We start from the raw sequence: 18,211 nt of genomic DNA, 5'->3' as shown, positions 1-18,211 counted from the left end.
GTTTGCAAATTAATTCCAGTTCTTCAGTTTCTCATTGAAGTCTGTTTTTAAATTTTTTTTTTTGGTTGAAGAATGACCACTTTTAAGCCTGTTATTGAGTGTCCAGGGAGATAGAAGTGCTCTCCTACTGATTTTGAATGTTACAATTCTTGATGTCTGATTTGTGTCCATTTATTCTTTTGCATAGAGACTGTCCGGTTTGTCCAGTGTACATGGCAGAGGGGCACTGATCCCACACTTGCTAAGGCAACTCCCATCTTTTCATGTGCTGTATATTTATACCTGCCTACTGTATTTTCCACTCCATGCATCTGATGAAGTGGGTTATAGCCCACGAAAGCTTATTACCAAATAAATATGTTTGTCTCTAAGGTGCCACAAGGACTCCTCATTGTTTTTGCTAACATGAGAAGTTATTTGCATGCTGCTGTTTGAAACAAACAGTATTTGAGCCAAAAAAAACCAGCCATATGCTGCCTTCAGTCCGTTGTTTTTATTCTATGTAGGAACTGTGCGGTGGATCAGAGATAGTGTGTAGCCTAGAATGGAAGCAATTGCCAATCTCAGAGGTTACAACCAGTGCAGATTTGTAGCCATAATGAAACACACTGGAGGCAAGACCAGATTACCATTTCCTATGACAAAAACCCACAGAAGAAGGTTAAGAGGGGAAATAAACTCTGTGCAAGGGGCATAGAACAAACCGTGGTTCCACCTCCCAAGCCTCATGATCCACAAGTGGCATTGACACTGAGACCCTGTGCCTCCATTTGGCTCTGGGGCTCAGATCCTCAATGGTATTTAGGCTCCTAATTTCTCTTGATATCAGTGGAAGTTAGGAGCCTAAGTACCTTTGAGGATTGAGGTGTGGGTCCCCCAGTGCTGCCCCACCACTTCCTGGCCACACAGCTCTGTTGGAGCCCCTTTGCAGGAGCCTCCTCTGCTGTACCTGCTCTTGGGCATCACTAACATGGAGAGGTTTGTGAAGTAAATACAATCTCTGCTTGTATTCACCTTCCCCTTGTGTTTGTGCAGGGTATGTGGGTTAACAAGGTGCACTTCCCCTCAAGCCACCTGGTCCCGCCCAGCCAATGCCTAGGAACACAGGAATTAGATCAAACCAGTGATTCGTTGAGTTTGATATTCTGTCTCTGACATTAGCTAATACCATGTGCTTCCGATGAAGTTGAAATAACCCAGTAATGCTCAGATGGGAATCTGCTTCCTATATCTCATTAGTTAGTGGGTGATTTATGCCTGGTGTGGTATGTTGCTGATTTAAAAAATGTATTTAATCTATCAGAGGTCACTGTGCACGTGCTCATTATCCATATAAACATCTTACCCTCTCCTGAATCCTACTAAACTCTTAGGTGGAGATTTTCAGAAGTCTCTACTGATATTTCAGAGTAGCAGCCGTGTTAGTCTGTATTCACAAAAAGAAAAGGAGTACTTGTGGCACCTTAGAGACTAACAAATTTATTAGAGCATAAGCTTTCGTGAGCTATAGCTCCGATGAAGTGAGCTGTAGCTCATGAAAGCTTATGCTCTAATAAATTTGTTAGTCTCTAAGGTGCCACAAGTACTCCTTTTCTTTCTACTGATATTGTGTACCTTAAGCTTTGGGTGCCCACCTTGAGATACCTCAGAGGGGATGGGTGTTCAGCATTTATTGAAAATCTGACCTCTTTCAAGTGTCTCAAGTTGGGAACTCAATATCACCTGTCACTTTTGAAACTTTTGGCCTCAGTGATGTGTTGTGGCAATGAACTCCACCGATTAATTAGTCACTGTTTTTAAAACCAATTATTTTCATCAATTGTAAATTTGTCACCTTTCTGTCTCATTGAATATTGCCTTGTTCTTGAATTCTCCGAAGAGATAGATAAGAGCACCTGATCATCGGTTATTTTGTGTACCTCTATAATGCTGCCTCTTAGGGCCTAATCCTAACAACTGCTCTATGTGAGTGAACCCTTGTGTCCTGGGGGAGCCCTAGCATCCACCCAAAGGGAAAAACTTTTGAGACTAAGGTCCTTCTGATTTTCACTCTAAACTAAACGATATCAGTCTTTTCAATCTCCCCTCATAAAAAAGTCTCTGATCATTTGTTGTTTCTCTCTGAACCCTTTCTGTTTCCACTACTCCTTTTTAATATGGTGTGACCAGAACTGAACACAATATTCCAAGTGAGGGCAGAACAGCAATTTATAAAATGGTGTTATTATATTTTCAGTATTATTTCCTATCCTATTCTTCATCCATTTGTACATTTTGTTTCCTTTTTAGAACACCGCTGCACATTTAGCTGATGTTTTCATCGGGCTGCCCACAATAACACCCTGGTCTTTTTTCTGAATTCGGGTTACGCTGAATTCAGAACCCAGAAAAGCTCAAACCATTCCTTGCAATGTGCATTATCTTGCCTTTGTCAACACTGTCTTTCATATGACCCATTAATCTAGATGTATACGGTCATGCTGAAGTTCCTTAGAATCTTCTGTAGTTTTGAAAATTCAAATAATTTAGAGTCAGCTGAAAAACTTGCCACTTTGCTGTTCACCTGTAGCGGGGTACTTACCCCGCTCCTGTGAAAGGCTAGGCTGATTGGGAAAGCAGCCACAGCTTGGGCCATGCCTCAATCAGGCCACAACTGGCCCTATAAAAGGGCTGTGAACCAGGAGCTGAGTGAGTCTCTCTCTAGCTCTGAAGAGAAAAGGACCTGGCTGCCTGCCTGGGAGAGAAGGGTACCTGAAGTAGAGTAGTACTGGGGAAAAGGCAAAAGGAGCTGGGGAGCTCCAGCCTGGTAATTCCCCAGGCTGCAGGTCTTGTGCAAGGCCTAAAGAAGGTACTGGGGCTACAGAGGTGCAGCCTGGGAATAGGCAGAGGCAGCTGGTCCTAACCCCTTGCCGATGATGAGTGGCCATTACACTGCAGTCTGCCCCAGTGAGTGGGGGCTAGATGATGACTGGCAGTAGCCACTGAGGCAAGGTGGGGATAGAGGGTTGGGGGTTCCCCTGGGAGGGGCAACCCAGAATGTGGGGGCTGCTGGGAGCAGAACCCCAGAGTCCGGGAAAGACATGGGGCCAAAGACAGGTGAGTCAGCAGAGGGTGCTCCAAGCTGGAATCAAGCTAATTCCCAAGATAACCAGCAGGAGGTGCCACACCAGTGAGTCATCGCTGCGCTACGCCACCACTCTTCCAGTTCTCTAATGAATATATTAAACAACGTCCTTGGGGCAGCCTCTATTAACCTTTTGCCATGTTCAAAACTGATCCCTATTTTTTGTCTCTTGGCCAGTTTTTAATGCACGGCTGTACTTTTCCTCTCACCCCATGTCGATTAAGTTTTCTTGACTTCTTCTTGTGAGGGATTCACTCCTTTGGTTCAGACCTTCCCCACTTAGAGATCTTTGAACCCTCCTCTCCTGGGTCACTGAGAAGGTGGGAATGTGGCTGTGGAAGTAGCTTACAGTGCCTATTCGACCTGAGAAGAGTGAGATCTCTGCACAGGGGCCCTTCTCTGTTCATGGATCCTTTGCAGTTATTTGGCAATTCTACGGACCTTTACTTTTTGTGTGACCAACCTTGTCCGTGGAATGCCTCTGAAATTCACCACCCTCTTCTCAAATCCCCCATGATGCTTCAGGAAAACACTGGATCTTGGAACTTCCCTGATGAAGAATTCTGATGATGAGCTTCAGTCACTCAAAATATCCCTTTGGCCATGAGTATCTCAGATGCTCTCCTATATTGCAGCTTGTGTGATGAAGCTTCAGTTATGGGTAAGGCTACATTTATCTCACAGAGGTCATGGAAGTCAACGAATCTGTGACTTCCAGCGACCTCCATGACATTGTCTGCTTCAGCCCCAGGGGCTACAGGACTGGAGCTTGCAGCCAGAGCCCAGCAGGGCCCTGGTAGGTTTCCAGCGACAGCAGTGATAGGCAATGGGGGTCCCCTGCAAGGTTCCAGGGACAGGTGACAGATTCCTGAGGGGGCCCTCCTCAGGGTTCCAGCGATGGGTGACAGCCTCATGCAATGGAGGGGAAGGGGGATGCCTTAGGCAAGCAGCTGGGGGTGTCCTCTCTTCTCTTTGGGAAATATGGTCACCCTGCAGCTCCCAGCCACCCTTGGCGGAGGGGGACCCCCTGCAGCTTCCACCTGTCGTGGCCAGAGGGGGAACCCGACAGCTCCCAGCAACCACGGTGGCAGGGGAAACCATGGAGCCGCAGCAGCAAAAGTCACAGACCAATCACAGCTTCTGTGAATTTTTTTTTATTGCCCATGACCTGTCCGTGACTTTTACTAAAAATAACCATGACAAAATCTTAGCCTTATTTATGGGTACAAGGCAAGGGAACATGTTCCAAGTTTTAATCAAATCATTTAAAAGATGATCCTGTCTAGGTAAGAAACAACAGAACAAACAAGGCTGAACTCCAGAGAATACTATTTGCAGTTTGTATATTATGTCCAGTGAAGGAAATTAGAGATTCCATTTGTCTAAGCATCAATCTAAGATGTATTGCAGGGGCTATAGAGGGGTTGTATATGTATGTATGGGTCAAACACTGACACTGGTACCCCTTTTCCACCTGTGCAAGAAGAGGGGATTGCAGAGGAAGAGTGGGTGATGACAGGAAAGAGAAGGATTCACACTTCTACATGCTCACTGCCATACACAAGTGCCTGGGGAAGCAACTTGGCCACTAGGCGTGTGAGTCTGTGAATCAAGAGAAGGGGAGGAAGAGAAACATGCTTCGGAGGGTACTAAAGAGCGGCTGGTTATCCATGTGGATATCCACATGGAATTAATGTGGCTCCTGGCAGCATTAATTTCCACTCTGCACCTCACCCCTCTTGGTGATTTTGCCCAACTGTAGGCAGGACAGCCAATGGCAGCATGACTCCTGGAGTACCTATGTTCCCAGGAGGACAGGAAAGTTGGACAGAACTGTGGTTAGATAGCTCCTCTGCTGGCTGAGTGCTTCTTTCCCCACTGATTCTGAGAATCAATGAAACGGAGTACTTGTGGCACCTTAGAGACTAACAAATTTATTTGAGCATAAGCTTTCGTGAGCTACAGCTCACTTCATCGGATGCATTCAGTGGAAAATACAGTGGGGAGATTTATATACACACACACAGAACATGAAACAATGAGTATTACCATACACACTGTAAGGAGAGTGATCACTTAAGATGAGCTATTACCAGCAGGTAGGGAGGGTGGGGGGAAGGAAGAAAACCTTTTGTGGTGATAATCAAGGTGGGCCATTTCCAGCAGTTGACAATAATGTCTGAGGAACAGTGTGGGGTGGGGGGGAAATAACATGGGGAAGTAGTTTTACATTGTGTAATGACCCATCCACTCCCAGTCTCATTCCACACAAAGATGGACTACAAGCCGTCAGGAACAGTATCCCCGATAATGTCACGGCTAACCTGGTGGCTGAACTTTGTGACTTTGTCCTCACCCATAACTATTTCACATTTGGGGACAATGTATACCTTCAAATCAGCGGCACTGCGATGGGTACCCGCATGTCCCCACAGTATGCCAACATTTTTATGGCTGACTTAGAACAACACTTCCTCAGCTCTCGTCCCCTAATGCCCCTACTCTACTTGTGCTACATTGATGACATCTTCATCATCTGGACCCATGGAAAAGAAGCCCTTGAGGAATTCCACCATGATTTCAACAATTTCCATGCCACCATCAACCTCAGCCTGGACCAGTCCACACAAGAGATCCACTTCCTGGACACTATTGTGCTAATAAGCGATGGTGACATAAACACCACTGTATACTGGAAACCTACTGACCGCTATTCCTACCTACATGCTTCCAGCTTTCACCCAGATCACACCACACAATCCATTGTCTACAGCCTAGCTCTACGATACAACCGCATTTGCTCCAACCCCTCAGACAGAGACAAACATCTACAAGATCTCTATCAAGCATTCTTACTACTACAATACCCACCTGCTGAAGTGAAGAAACAGATTGACAGAGCTAGAAGAGTACCCAGAAGTCACCTACTACAGGACAGGCCCAACAAAGAAAATAACAGAACGCAACTAGCCATCACCTTCAGCCCCCAACTAAAACCTCTCCAACGCATCATCAACGGATCTACAACCGAGTGATCTGTAGCTCATGAAAGTTTATGCTCAAATAAATTTGTTAGTCTCTAAGGTGTCACAAGTACTCCTTTTCTTTTTGCGAATACAGACTAACACGGCTGCTTCTCTGAAACCTATCCTGAAGGATGACCCATCACTCTCACAGATCTTGGAAGACAGGCCAGTCCTTGCTTACAGACAGCCCCACAACCTGAAGCAAATACTCACCAGCAACCACACACCACACAACAGAACCACTAACCCAGGAACCTAACCTTGCAACAAAGCCCGTTGCCAACTCTGTCCACATATCTATTCAGGGGACACCATCATAGGTCCTAATCACATCAGCCACACTATCAGAGGCTCATTCACCTGTGCATCTACCAATGTGATATATGCCATCATGTGTCAGCAATGCCCCTTTGCCATGTACATTGGTCAAACTGGACAGTCTCTATGTAAAAGAATAAATGGACACAAATCAGACGTCAAGAATTATAACATTCAAAAACCAGTCGGAGAACACTTCAATCTCTCTGGTCACTCGATTACAGACCTGAGAGCAGCTATTCTTCAACAAAAAAACTTCAAAAACAGACTCCAATGAGAGACTGCTGAATTGGAATTAATTTGCAAACTGGATACAATTAACTTAGGCTTGAATAGAGACTGGGAGTGGATGGGTCATTACACAAAGTAAAACTACTTCCCCATGTTCCCCAGCAGGAGTTTGCCTGGGACTGGTAAGTATCCGAGTGTGTGTGTTTGCTTGCTGAGGAAGTATCCGAGCGTGTGTTTGCTGGGAGGGAGCCTGAGTGAGTGTCTGATTGGCTGCTAGCCTGCAGGGGGCGGGCATTAGGGTGTCTGTGTGTTTGCGTCAGGGAAGCCTGGCTGTTTGAAAATAGCCAGAGCCTCGTGAACCAGCGGAGCAGCGGGGACAGCAGAGCAGCTCACAGCAGGAGTTTGCCTGGGAGTTCGCCTGGAGTGAGCCCAGTGAGGCTTACATCTTGCCAACGTCTCTGAGGAAGCTCATAGTAGGTAGGTGATATGGAAGGGGGGGATTCAGCTGTTGTGACCTGCACTGGATGTGCCATGTTTGTCTTTCTTCCACAGGACAGAAGCGACTTTGTCTGTACAAAGTGCAAGCTGGTCTCCATATTGGAAGAGAAGATTGAAGGTCTGGAGCAACAGGTAACGACCCTGCGTTGTATACGAGAGACTGAGGATTTTCTGGACCAAACTCAGGATAGCCTTCTAGGGGCACAAAGCTCTAAAGATATAGAGCAGGTTGCACAGAGGAGCCAAGAGGCCAGTGAAGAAGCTTGGCAACATGTGACCTCCAGAAGAGGTAAGCGGAATGTCCGGGTTCCAGTAACACAGACACAGGTAACTAACCGCTTTCATGTTCTCTCCACAGGTACCAATGCGGAGAGTGGACCAGATGATATGTCTGGGGGGAGAAAGCGGAAGGAGACTCCGCTGGTTGGGAGGCATGAGATGCGATGTCCTGAGGTTGGGGGTTCCACGACCACCACTCCCAAGAGGAGAAGGCGGGTGGTGGTGGTCGGGGACTCTCTCCTCCGGGGGACTGAGTCATCTATCTGCCGCCCTGACCGGGAAAACCGAGAAGTCTGCTGCTTGCCAGGGGCTAAGATTCGTGATGTGACGGAGAGACTGCCGAGACTCATCAAGCCCTCGGATCGCTACCCCTTCCTGCTTCTCCACGTGGGCACCAATGATACTGCCAAGAATGACCTTGAGCGGATCACTGCGGACTACGTGGCTCTGGGAAGAAGGATAAAGGAGTTGGAGGCGCAAGTGGTGTTCTCGTCCATCCTCCCCGTGGAAGGAAAAGGCCTGGGTAGGGACCGTCGAATCGTGGAGGTCAACGAATGGCTACGCAGGTGGTGTCGGAGAGAAGGCTTTGGATTCTTTGACCATGGGATGGTGTTCCATGAAGGAGGAGTGCTGGGCAGAGACGGGCTCCATCTTACGAAGAGAGGGAAGAACATCTTTGCCAGCAGGCTGGCTAACCTAGTGAGGAGGGCTTTAAACTAGGTTCACCGGGGGAAGGAGACCAAAGCCCTGAGGTAAGTGGGAAAGCGGGATACCGGGAGGAAGCACAGGCAAGAAGGTCTGTGAGGGGAGGGCTCCTGCCTCATACTGGGAATGAGGGGCGATCAACAGGTTATCTCAAGTGCTTATATACAAATGCACAAAGCCTTGGAAACAAGCAGGGAGAACTGGAGGTCCTGGTGATGTCAAGGAATTATGACGTGATTGGAATAACAGAGACTTGGTGGGATAACTCACATGACTGGAGTACAGTCATGGATGGTTATAAACTGTTCAGGAAGGACAGGCAGGGCAGAAAAGGTGGGGGAGTAGCACTGTATGTAAGGGAGCAGTATGACTGCTCAGAGCTCCGGTACGAAACTGTGGAAAAACCTGAGTGTCTCTGGATTAAGTTTAGAAATGTGTGCAACAAGAGTGATGTCATGGTGGGAGTCTGCTATAGACCACCGGACCAGGGGGATGAGGTGGATGAGGCTTTCTTCCGGCAACTCACGGAAGCTACTAGATCGCATGCCCTGATTCTCATGGGCGACTTTAATTTTCCTGATATCTGCTGGGAGAGCAATACAGCGGTGCATAGACAATCCAGGAAGTTTTTGGAAAGCGTAGGGGACAATTTCCTGGTGCAAGTGCTAGGGGAGCCAACTAGGGGGAGCGCTTTTCTTGACCTGCTGCTCACAAACCGGGTAGAATTAGTGGGGGAAGCAAAAGTGGATGGGAATCTGGGAGGCAGTGACCATGAGTTGGTTGAGTTCAGGATCCTGACGCAGGGAAGAAAGGTAAGCAGCAGGATACGGACCCTGGACTTCAGGAAAGCAGACTTTGACTCCCTCAGGGAACAGATGGCCAGGATCCCCTGGGGGACTAACATGAAAGGGAAGGGAGTCCAGGAGAGCTGGCTGTATTTCAAGGAATCCCTGTTGAGGTTACAGGGACAAACCATCCCGATGAGTCGAAAGAATAGTAAATATGGCAGGCGACCAGCTTGGCTTAATGGTGAAATCCTAGCGGATCTTAAACATAAAAAAGAAGCTTACAAGAAGTGGAAGGTTGGACATATGACCAGGGAAGAGTATAAAAATATTGCTCGGGCATGTAGGAAAGATATCAGGAGGGCCAAATCGCACCTGGAGCTGCAGCTAGCAAGAGATGTCAAGAGTAACAAGAAGGGTTTCTTCAGGTATGTTGGCAACAAGAAGAAAGCCAAGGAAAGTGTGGGCCCCTTACTGAATGAGGGAGGCAAGCTAGTGACAGAGGATGTGGAAAAAGCTAATGTACTCAATGCTTTTTTTGCCTCTGTTTTCACTAACAAGGTCAGCTCCCAGACTGCTGTGTTGGGCAACACAAAATGGGGAAGAGATGGCCAGCCCTCTGTAGAGATAGAGGTGGTTAGGGACTATTTAGAAAAGCTGGACGTGCACAAGTCCATGGGGCCGGACGAATTGCATCCGAGAGTGCTGAAGGAATTGGCGGCTGTGATTGCAGAGCCCTTGGCCATTATCTTTGAAAACTCGTGGCGAACGGGGGAAGTCCCGGATGACTGGAAAAAGGCTAATGTAGTGCCCATCTTTAAAAAAGGGAAGAAGGAGGATCCTGGGAACTACAGGCCGGTCAGCCTCACCTCAGTCCCTGGAAAAATCATGGAGCAGGTCCTCAAAGAATCAATCCTGAAGCACTTAGAGGAGAGGAAAGTGATCAGGAACAGTCAGCATGGATTCACCAAGGGAAGGTCATGCCTGACTAATCTAATCGCCTTTTATGATGAGATTACTGGTTCTGTGGATGAAGGGAAAGCAGTGGATGTATTGTTTCTTGACTTTAGCAAAGCTTTTGACACGGTCTCCCACAGCATTCTTGTCAGCAAGTTAAGGAAGTATGGGCTGGATGAATGCACTATAAGGTGGGTAGAAAGCTGGCTAGATTGTCGGGCTCAACGGGTAGTGATCAATGGCTCCATGTCTAGTTGGCAGCCGGTGTCAAGTGGAGTGCCCCAGGGGTCGGTCCTGGGGCCCGTTTTGTTCAATATCTTCATAAATGATCTGGAGGATGGTGTGGATTGCACTCTCAGCAAATTTGCGGATGATACTAAACTGGGAGGAGTGGTAGATACGCTGGAGGGGAGGGATAGGATACAGAAGGACCTAGACAAATTGGAGGATTGGGCCAAAAGAAATCTAATGAGGTTCAATAAGGATAAGTGCAGGGTCCTGCACTTAGGATGGAAGAATCCAATGCACCGCTACAGACTAGGGACCGAATGGCTCGGCAGCAGTTCTGCGGAAAAGGACCTAGGGGTGACAGTGGACGAGAAGCTGGATATGAGTCAGCAGTGTGCCCTTGTTGCCAAGAAGGCCAATGGCATTTTGGGATGTATAAGTAGGGGCATAGCGAGCAGATCGAGGGACGTGATCGTTCCCCTCTATTCGACACTGGTGAGGCCTCATCTGGAGTACTGTGTCCAGTTTTGGGCCCCACACTACAGGAAGGATGTGGATAAATTGGAAAGAGTACAACGAAGGGCAACAAAAATGATTAGGGGTCTAGAGCACATGACTTATGAGGAGAGGCTGAGGGAGCTGGGATTGTTTAGTCTGCAGAAGAGAAGAATGAGGGGGGATTTGATAGCTGCTTTCAACTACCTGAAAGGGGGTTTCAAAGAGGATGGCTCTAGACTGTTCTCAATGGTAGCAGATGACAGAACGAGGAGTAATGGTCTCAAGTTGCAATGGGGGAGGTTTAGATTGGATATTAGGAAAAACTTTTTCACTAAGAGGGTGGTGAAACACTGGAATGCGTTACCTAGGGAGGTGGTAGAATCTCCTTCCTTAGAGGTTTTTAAGGTCAGGCTCGACAAAGCCCTGGCTGGGATGATTTAACTGGGACTTGGTCCTGCTTTGAGCAGGGGGTTGGACTAGATGACCTTCTGGGGTCCCTTCCAACCCTGATATTCTATGATTCTATGTTATTCCGCCCCCCCCCCCCAACTGTTCCTCAGACATTCTTGTCAACTGCTGGAAATGGCCCACCTTGATTATCACCACAAAAGGTTTTCTTCCTTCCCCTCACCCTCCCTACCTGCTGGTAATAGCTCATCTTAAGTGATCACTCTCCTTACAGTGTGTATGGTAATACCCATTGTCTCATGTTCTGTGTGTGTATATATAAATCTCCCCACTGTATTTTCCACTGAATGCATCCGATGAAGTGAGCTGTAGCTTACGAAAGCTTATGCTCAAGTACTCCTTTTCTTTTTGCGAATACAGACTAACACGGCTGCTACTCTGAAACCTGAGAATCAATGGGTTCAGATGCCTCACTTTCCCACCCACCTCCTCTGGAACCCCCAACACTCTCTCTCCTCAAGAGGTGCATTAGCTGGAAACTCTATGAGTTGAAACAGAGCTAATAATTTCACCCACCAGCAGATCCACACACCAATGCCTGGAAAAGATTAAAGGGACAGACTCTAGTATAAGTTTGGCTTTCCTGGTCATGCATACAACCGTCTACATTTGGGGAATGAGCCTCCAAAATGGAGCCCTCGGTAAGGTGCAATAACTGTATTAAAATGTGATAAATTAAGGACAGAATATGAGATGTTATCACAGTTTTTAGTACAGTTCTGCTATTAATTAGTGCAACATTATCCTTTCTTTTAGGAAGAATTACACTGAATGTGAATAGAACATGAGGCAATCAGCTATGCCCAGGTGGAGCCCTGTGCCTGAATAGAACGGATTGCATGATCAGGGGCTAAATTATTCACTATGGGCCAGATTCTGTAAGTGCTCTATGAGCAGAACTCCCACTTGAATCCACCAGCATTCCACATCCAGAGGTGATACAGAACCACACCCTATGTTTTTAATGTTCTTTTTAAAGCACCACCAGCTCTTTCTGCCATTTTGATTTCCAAGAATAGGACATTTGCGCAGTAATAGTAAGACCTGAACAGCAGTCAAAGCCAATAACAGCAAGACAGGAGCTCCTCCAGGAGGATTGGCATTTCTCCTGAGTTTTAGGTTTAAACAAAAGTATCGTGTTGTTCACTCAAACAATACAAAACATAAAAAAGGAAAGAACGACAAAGTTACAAGTAGACAGTTCTGAAAGACAGGACAAAAAGTCATGCATCTGTTCAGAGTTTAAGTGGCAGTGTGGTCTAGTGGTTCGAGCATGAGAATAGATATCAGGAACTCCTAAAGTCTAATAGTGACTGCCACTGGCTTGTGATGTAGGGGTGGGCAAGTCATCTGGGGTGTGATGTTCAAAAGAGTTCAGTTTTCATTGACTTCAATGGGAGCAGAGCTAAGACAGTGCAGAGTGCTTTTGAAAATCTCATGCTTGTAGCTTCATTTTCAGAGGTCAGTGGCAATTGTGAGTGCTCAGGACATCAACTGGAGTTGCTCAGCTATTAAACTTTCTACCTCAATTTTCTCATCTCTAAAATGAGGCTAATATTTGCTTCATCACATGGCTGTTTGGAGGATTAAATGGGGTTCTAGTCTGAAAAGTGACTATCAAGATGACATTGGTAGGTTCCGGGTTTGTTGTCTCTTAGTTATTTCCATATCAAATGTGTACTGTTCACTATTAAAATGATGTTTTCTCTTACTATGAGCCCTGCAGATGGAACCTAAGAACCAAAAATCAAAGTGGCTTCTTTCCCTCTTGTGCACAATCATCTGTAACAGAGGTTCTGGCAGCAAAATCCTTCCCTTAGTGATACCTGGGCAACCAGGTTGTCTTCCAGGTCTGCCTCTGGTGACAAGTGTGTAACACCATTGCTTTCACTCTGGTTGCATAGATGTAACTGATTGAAACCTAGAGCACAATTCTGTTGCTGATGCACTTGTAGAGAAATAGAACACAATTCCCTCTGGTTTAGCTGTATTGGCTATCCCAGGCTAACAAGGAGCACACACTTCTTTAGTTACAGTTTTGAATACAGGAGGAGAGCAGATCTGTTGAGTAAGAAGGTAATATTTTACCTAGCCATTTTTAAAGGACATTTTGAATACCCTTTAGTGCTTTGAAAATGTAAAGGACTATCTATACATGTGCTAGGTATTACTAAATCCTATATTATCTAATTTCTTCTTTAATGATCTAGATGAAGGACTAAACAGTGTTCTTATGAAAATAACAGATGAATTGGGTGAAACTGTAAACACCAGTAAAGACAGAGGGACAATAATACCAAGAGACATAAAGAGATTCATCTAGGGAAAAGGTAAACTGTTATAGCTGAGGGGAAAGAATCCAAAATCGGCAATCAGTTGGAGAGAGACATAAAATGAAATCAAGAGACTGAAAAATTTAGAATGAGTAACAGCAACTGAATAAATGAAATCCTGACCATAAAATGTATTGGATTCTAGGAAAGTCTCAGGAAAAGTGATGGGAGCCCCACTCCGGGACAGATTTTAAAACAAGGCTTAGTCGAGTATTATCCAGACATGGACAATAGGTGAAAACGCTGCAGTATCAGGAAATAAGTTAACTCCCGTGGGTGGCCTTTTTGAAACGCGGTCCACCATGCCTTAACTCTACTCCCATTAAAATCAAGGGAAGTTTCACCAGTGATTTCAATGCGAGCAGTTAAGCCAACACTGAGCTATTTTGAAAATCCTACCCGGGAATCCTAGACCGTTTTTCTTCTTTGTGGGTCAAATGCTGGGCCAGATGACCCCTTCCTGCACGCCCCCTTACTTCAATAGGCTGGTAAAGGGGCCGGGTGACTCTCCAGCTGTTGTACAGGACTCGCTCCAATTATATACCCTTTCTCCCCATGGTCTGCTCCTTCCTCCTCTTCAACTTGCTTTGCCAGAGCCTTTCACCGCGGGGAGCCCTGACTTAGATCTAAGGACTCCGGGGTCTCTCGGCTGCAAGGAGCCTGTGTTGGGGAGCAGGGAGAGTAGGGGGCAGAGGCAAGGGATACCTGGCTGGGCCCGGTGGCAATAGGGGGCGGCACCGGCGAAGTGAGGGCTGGAGGGAGGTCACAGGCTGAGCGAGCAGACAGCGGGGTGGGTGCTTTCGGGGGGAGAGGGCGGGCCAGGCCACCCATCAGCACGCGTACCCCAGCTCCAGCCCCGCAGCCAGAGGCGCCGCGACATTGGGAAGCGCCTTGAACCGAAGCAAAGCTGCCGCAGGTCGCTGGGGGGACGGAAGGACGCGGAGCCCCTGGCTTCCCACAGGGGCTGCACCTGCCCGGGCCCGGGTCAGCTTCAACCGCCCCAAACTCGCAGCGGCTCCCGGCCCGGCGATCGCAGGCTCGCTCCACCCTTGGGCCGCGGGGCCCGATCCTTCCGCGGCTGAAACCCGGGGGAGGAGGCTGGGGCTCGCGGTCACCGGGGAGCCCACGGCGAGGGCTGAGCTCTCGGGTTACCGAGCAGCGGCCCCGGGCGGGCTCACCCAGACCCTCCTGGCCTCCAGCTGCACTTCCTCAGCTCCGGCTCGTGGTATCCGCTGCCCCGGCCGCTCACAGGGTGGCTCCAACCATTCCGGCCCCCAGCTCTCTGCCACTCACTGCCCCTCGGGGGAGCAACCCGCTCGGAGAGCAGGCGGCCTGCAGGAACAGGACCCACTGGCTGCGTTCTCCTGACCCGTGCAAAGCTTCACGGCCTCCTGCGCGTCTAGATCCGAGTTGCACGGACATCCTCTCTAGCCATAGAGTCGATATCTGCTTATATAACCATATAACCTCTTCCCACGGTCTGCAGCTAATGTGGAGCGCCGTAGTCTACAGCTCTTTATAGTCACAGCGTCTGCAGCTAGCCTAATTTACCCCCATGTAATCTATCCCCACAGTGTCTATCTGAATTGTACCCACATAGCCTATGTTAGAGAGTCCGAGGCCAGAAGGGACCATTGTGACCGTCGAGCCTGATCTCCTGTATAACACTGGCCAGAGAATATTTTATATAAACACACATAATCCCTGTCTATTTATAGCCACCTAATCTATGTTTAATCTCATTTATATCCATATAGTCTATATCCATTTAGTATATACATACATACACACACGCACACTCCATGGAGATGTCTATATATATATCCATGTAGTGTATATGGGGAGAGAGAGGTTTCAGAGTATATATGTAATATATATGTAATACATATATTTCAGAGTGTATATGTAATACCGTGTATGTGTGTATCTGTATCAAGATAGATAGGTTAGATGGAGCTATGGAATTAAAGTTTGCATTTATCAAACACACATATACATTTCAGCTAGCAACAGTAGAAATAAACCCTCCTGGTTGGCTACGTGAGTAAGCCCCACAGAGGCTAGAGGCTGGGGCCCGATCCACCGCTGAGTACAGTCAAAGGTATCTCTCATTGATTTCAGGGGGAATTGGATCCGGCCTCTGCGCAGCAAATCCGTTATTAATGAGTAAAAATGAACGAAATGAGACACGCTACGGTGGCAAAGACGTAAAAGTAAAGTAAAAACGTTAAGTATAGAGTGAAACAGAGAAATCAAACCCAAGAGTACTTGTTCAAGGCTAGTTGCAGGGCCAGATCCTGCGCTTTTACTCACAGTATATATTAATGAGCGTGTCTTCCTGGGGCAATGTACTCGTTGAGGATGAGAAATTAGGTTGAAATCCATTATTTTTGTGTTTTTTTTTAAATAGTACTTATAGTTCTGCCCAATTTTGCAACATGACATACAAGCCTTCTAGCCTGCAAATAGCGTTATGAACATCATGCCCCAGTAGTTCAAATACACATTTTTGCTTCTCTCTGTTGCCTGGCCTTTCTCTGAACTTTTCTTATAACTCTTTCCCTCACAGGAAAGCGCGTGCACACACACGCACACACACGCCTGCCATCACAAGGTTATTGCACTTAGCTTCTCTGGAGCATACGCTCATCATTGTTAGTTAGAACGTTCAACCTGGTTTAAATTACCATCACTGCTGTCAAATAGTTGTATGTTTACAACTTCTTCTAATTACTATTTATTTGACGCAGATTTGTGTTGTTTTGCTTAATCTGTAGCCCGGAGTATAAAGAGGGAAAAAAGGAAAGGGATCAAGCGAGGACAGAAAAGAAACCCCCCAGCTCGGGGAAGAAGACAATCTGGCGTGTTTACATTTGCTCCCTCCGGTTGCGGGGCTGGGGTTTAGCTGATCTTTAGGAGGCCATAAAGGCAGAATATGGCCTCTGCTCCCAGCTAGCCCAAACCACGCTCTAGACCCAGCTACAGACATGGGCAGGGAATCCTATCCGAGACCCAGGCTCTGGGGAGGGTTTCCCTGTTCCCCTGGCGCTTTCGGTTCCCCCGTGGCACAGTGGCCGTCCCAGGGCACAGACCAGAACTTACTTAAGAGATTGGCTTCATGGGAGCCGTTGACTTTGCCATCCGGGTGGATCTGCAGATGGAAGCCAATGCCCACCCTGCAATAGAGGCTGCCCGTCCTGCGCCCGGATGGGCTCCACTGGAAGCTGCTTCTCTCCAGCCCGCTTCCTGGGGCGCCCAAGGAGGGGGAGGAAGACGAGGAAGGTGATGAAGCGGAGGTGTCGCTGGCGCCGCTGGCCCGGGCCGCCTGCCCGAGTTGCGCTCCGGGGGGCAGCGGCGCCAGGGCGCTGCTGAGGATCAGGCGGCTGAGGGAGAGGAGGCAGCAGAAAGACAAGCTCATTCTTCCAGCCAGGAGGGTGCCCAGCGCATCTTGCGAGCCAGGCTCCTGCTCCGTCTGCGCCGCGGCACGGGCTAGCTGCGCTGGGAAGGCATCGCCCCCCTCGCTGCGGCGCGCGAGGGGGATCCGAGGCGAAGCGCTGGTGGCACAGAGATATTTATAACCCGGGTGATCTCACTGCTCGGTGCATGCCTGGAGCCGAAAGGAGGCTCTCTCCTCCGTCCGCCGCTTCCCGGCTGCGGGGCTGGGGGAGCCCCGCGAGGAAGAGGCGAAGGGCGGAGGGGAAGCAGCACCCATGGGCCCTGGGGGGGCGGATCGCACCAGCGGCCCGGCTGCGCCAGCGGCTCTTTACGCACCAGCGGGCTAATTCCTATCCAAGGGCAAGGGCTGCAAATAATTCATAACGGGGACGGCGAAATGGGCTCCCCAGAGAGGCGGCGGCGGATTGGGTCGCTTGCATAGGGCTGGGGAGCGGAGGCGGGGGGGGGGGGGAGATTCATTCCCCTCCTCCCCCTTAAAGATGCCGGCTCGGATTTTAAGCACCGGCTCCAAATGATTCCTAGAGACCCGTGGCGGAGTGTGTGGGGGGGAGGCCGGGGGGCTTTGCCGATGCTCGGCCGGGCTGTGCATTAGGGACCCAAGGGAGAGCTTCCACTCCGGCGCGCAATGCTCTGCCAAGCTGCCTGGGGCCGGGTGGGGGTGGGCGAATGGGAGGGGGGCTGAATGGGAGTGTGGAGGGGCTAACTTCGGAACTGGGGGTGGCTTGCAAAACGCAAGGGGCACTTAGATACGCCAATGGTGCGTCTCCCGGGGGACCGTGCTCCTCGCTTACCTTCCGTGTCACAGCCCCGTGCAAGCGGGTCTTCAGCGCGTGCCCCTCCGGAGGGGCGGGCGTCCATGCATCCCCCATAGGCGGGCCTGGCACACAGCACCGCTCCGGTGCGTGCCCTGGTTCCGCGGCCCCTTTGCAGCAGGCATGTGGGAGCTGCCTCCCGCTGCGGCTCTGCTGTTCCGGGGACCACACTGCCGTGATTAATGGCAACGCGCACACTGGATTCAACCTTAAGAAACCTGAGAATAGCGCGGCTCTCTGTTCGCAATGCCCGCCTGTCATTTACCGGAGAAATATACCTTCCTGGCATGTTGGGAATGGCTCTGCCTGGAAACATGCTGGAAGTTTGAGGCCGTACTTCTGAGCCATTATTCCTCTGGCACGTTAGTGAAAAGGGCATGCTCTTGCCCGGGAACACCAATGCACATAAGCCATGGGGGATACTCAGATACGGCCTTATGCATTATTGAGCACGGATTTAAAGCTTCCTATTTCAATAAAGACAAGCATATAA

The 18,211-nt window shown here is 48.7% G+C and overlaps 1 protein-coding gene across 1 annotated transcript in view; it reads right to left on the bottom strand.

Annotated features, from left to right (window-relative positions):
- The window catches only part of FGF5 (fibroblast growth factor 5), a 37,540-nt gene extending 20,672 nt beyond the window's left edge, over window positions 1-16,868 (bottom strand). Inside the window, exon 1 of the mRNA XM_038400200.2 lies at window positions 16,553-16,868. Within this exon, the coding sequence (XP_038256128.1) occupies window positions 16,553-16,868 (316 nt within the window). The remainder of the gene's footprint in view (window positions 1-16,552) is intronic.
- Between the last annotated feature and the right edge of the window lie 1,343 nt (window positions 16,869-18,211).

The sequence above is a fragment of the Dermochelys coriacea genome, chromosome 4 (genome assembly GCF_009764565.3).
Source record: "Dermochelys coriacea isolate rDerCor1 chromosome 4, rDerCor1.pri.v4, whole genome shotgun sequence".
NCBI classification, from domain to species: Eukaryota; Metazoa; Chordata; order Testudines; family Dermochelyidae; genus Dermochelys; species Dermochelys coriacea.
Note: the sequence above shows the minus strand (reverse complement) of the source record. Positions and strands in the feature narration are given on the sequence as shown.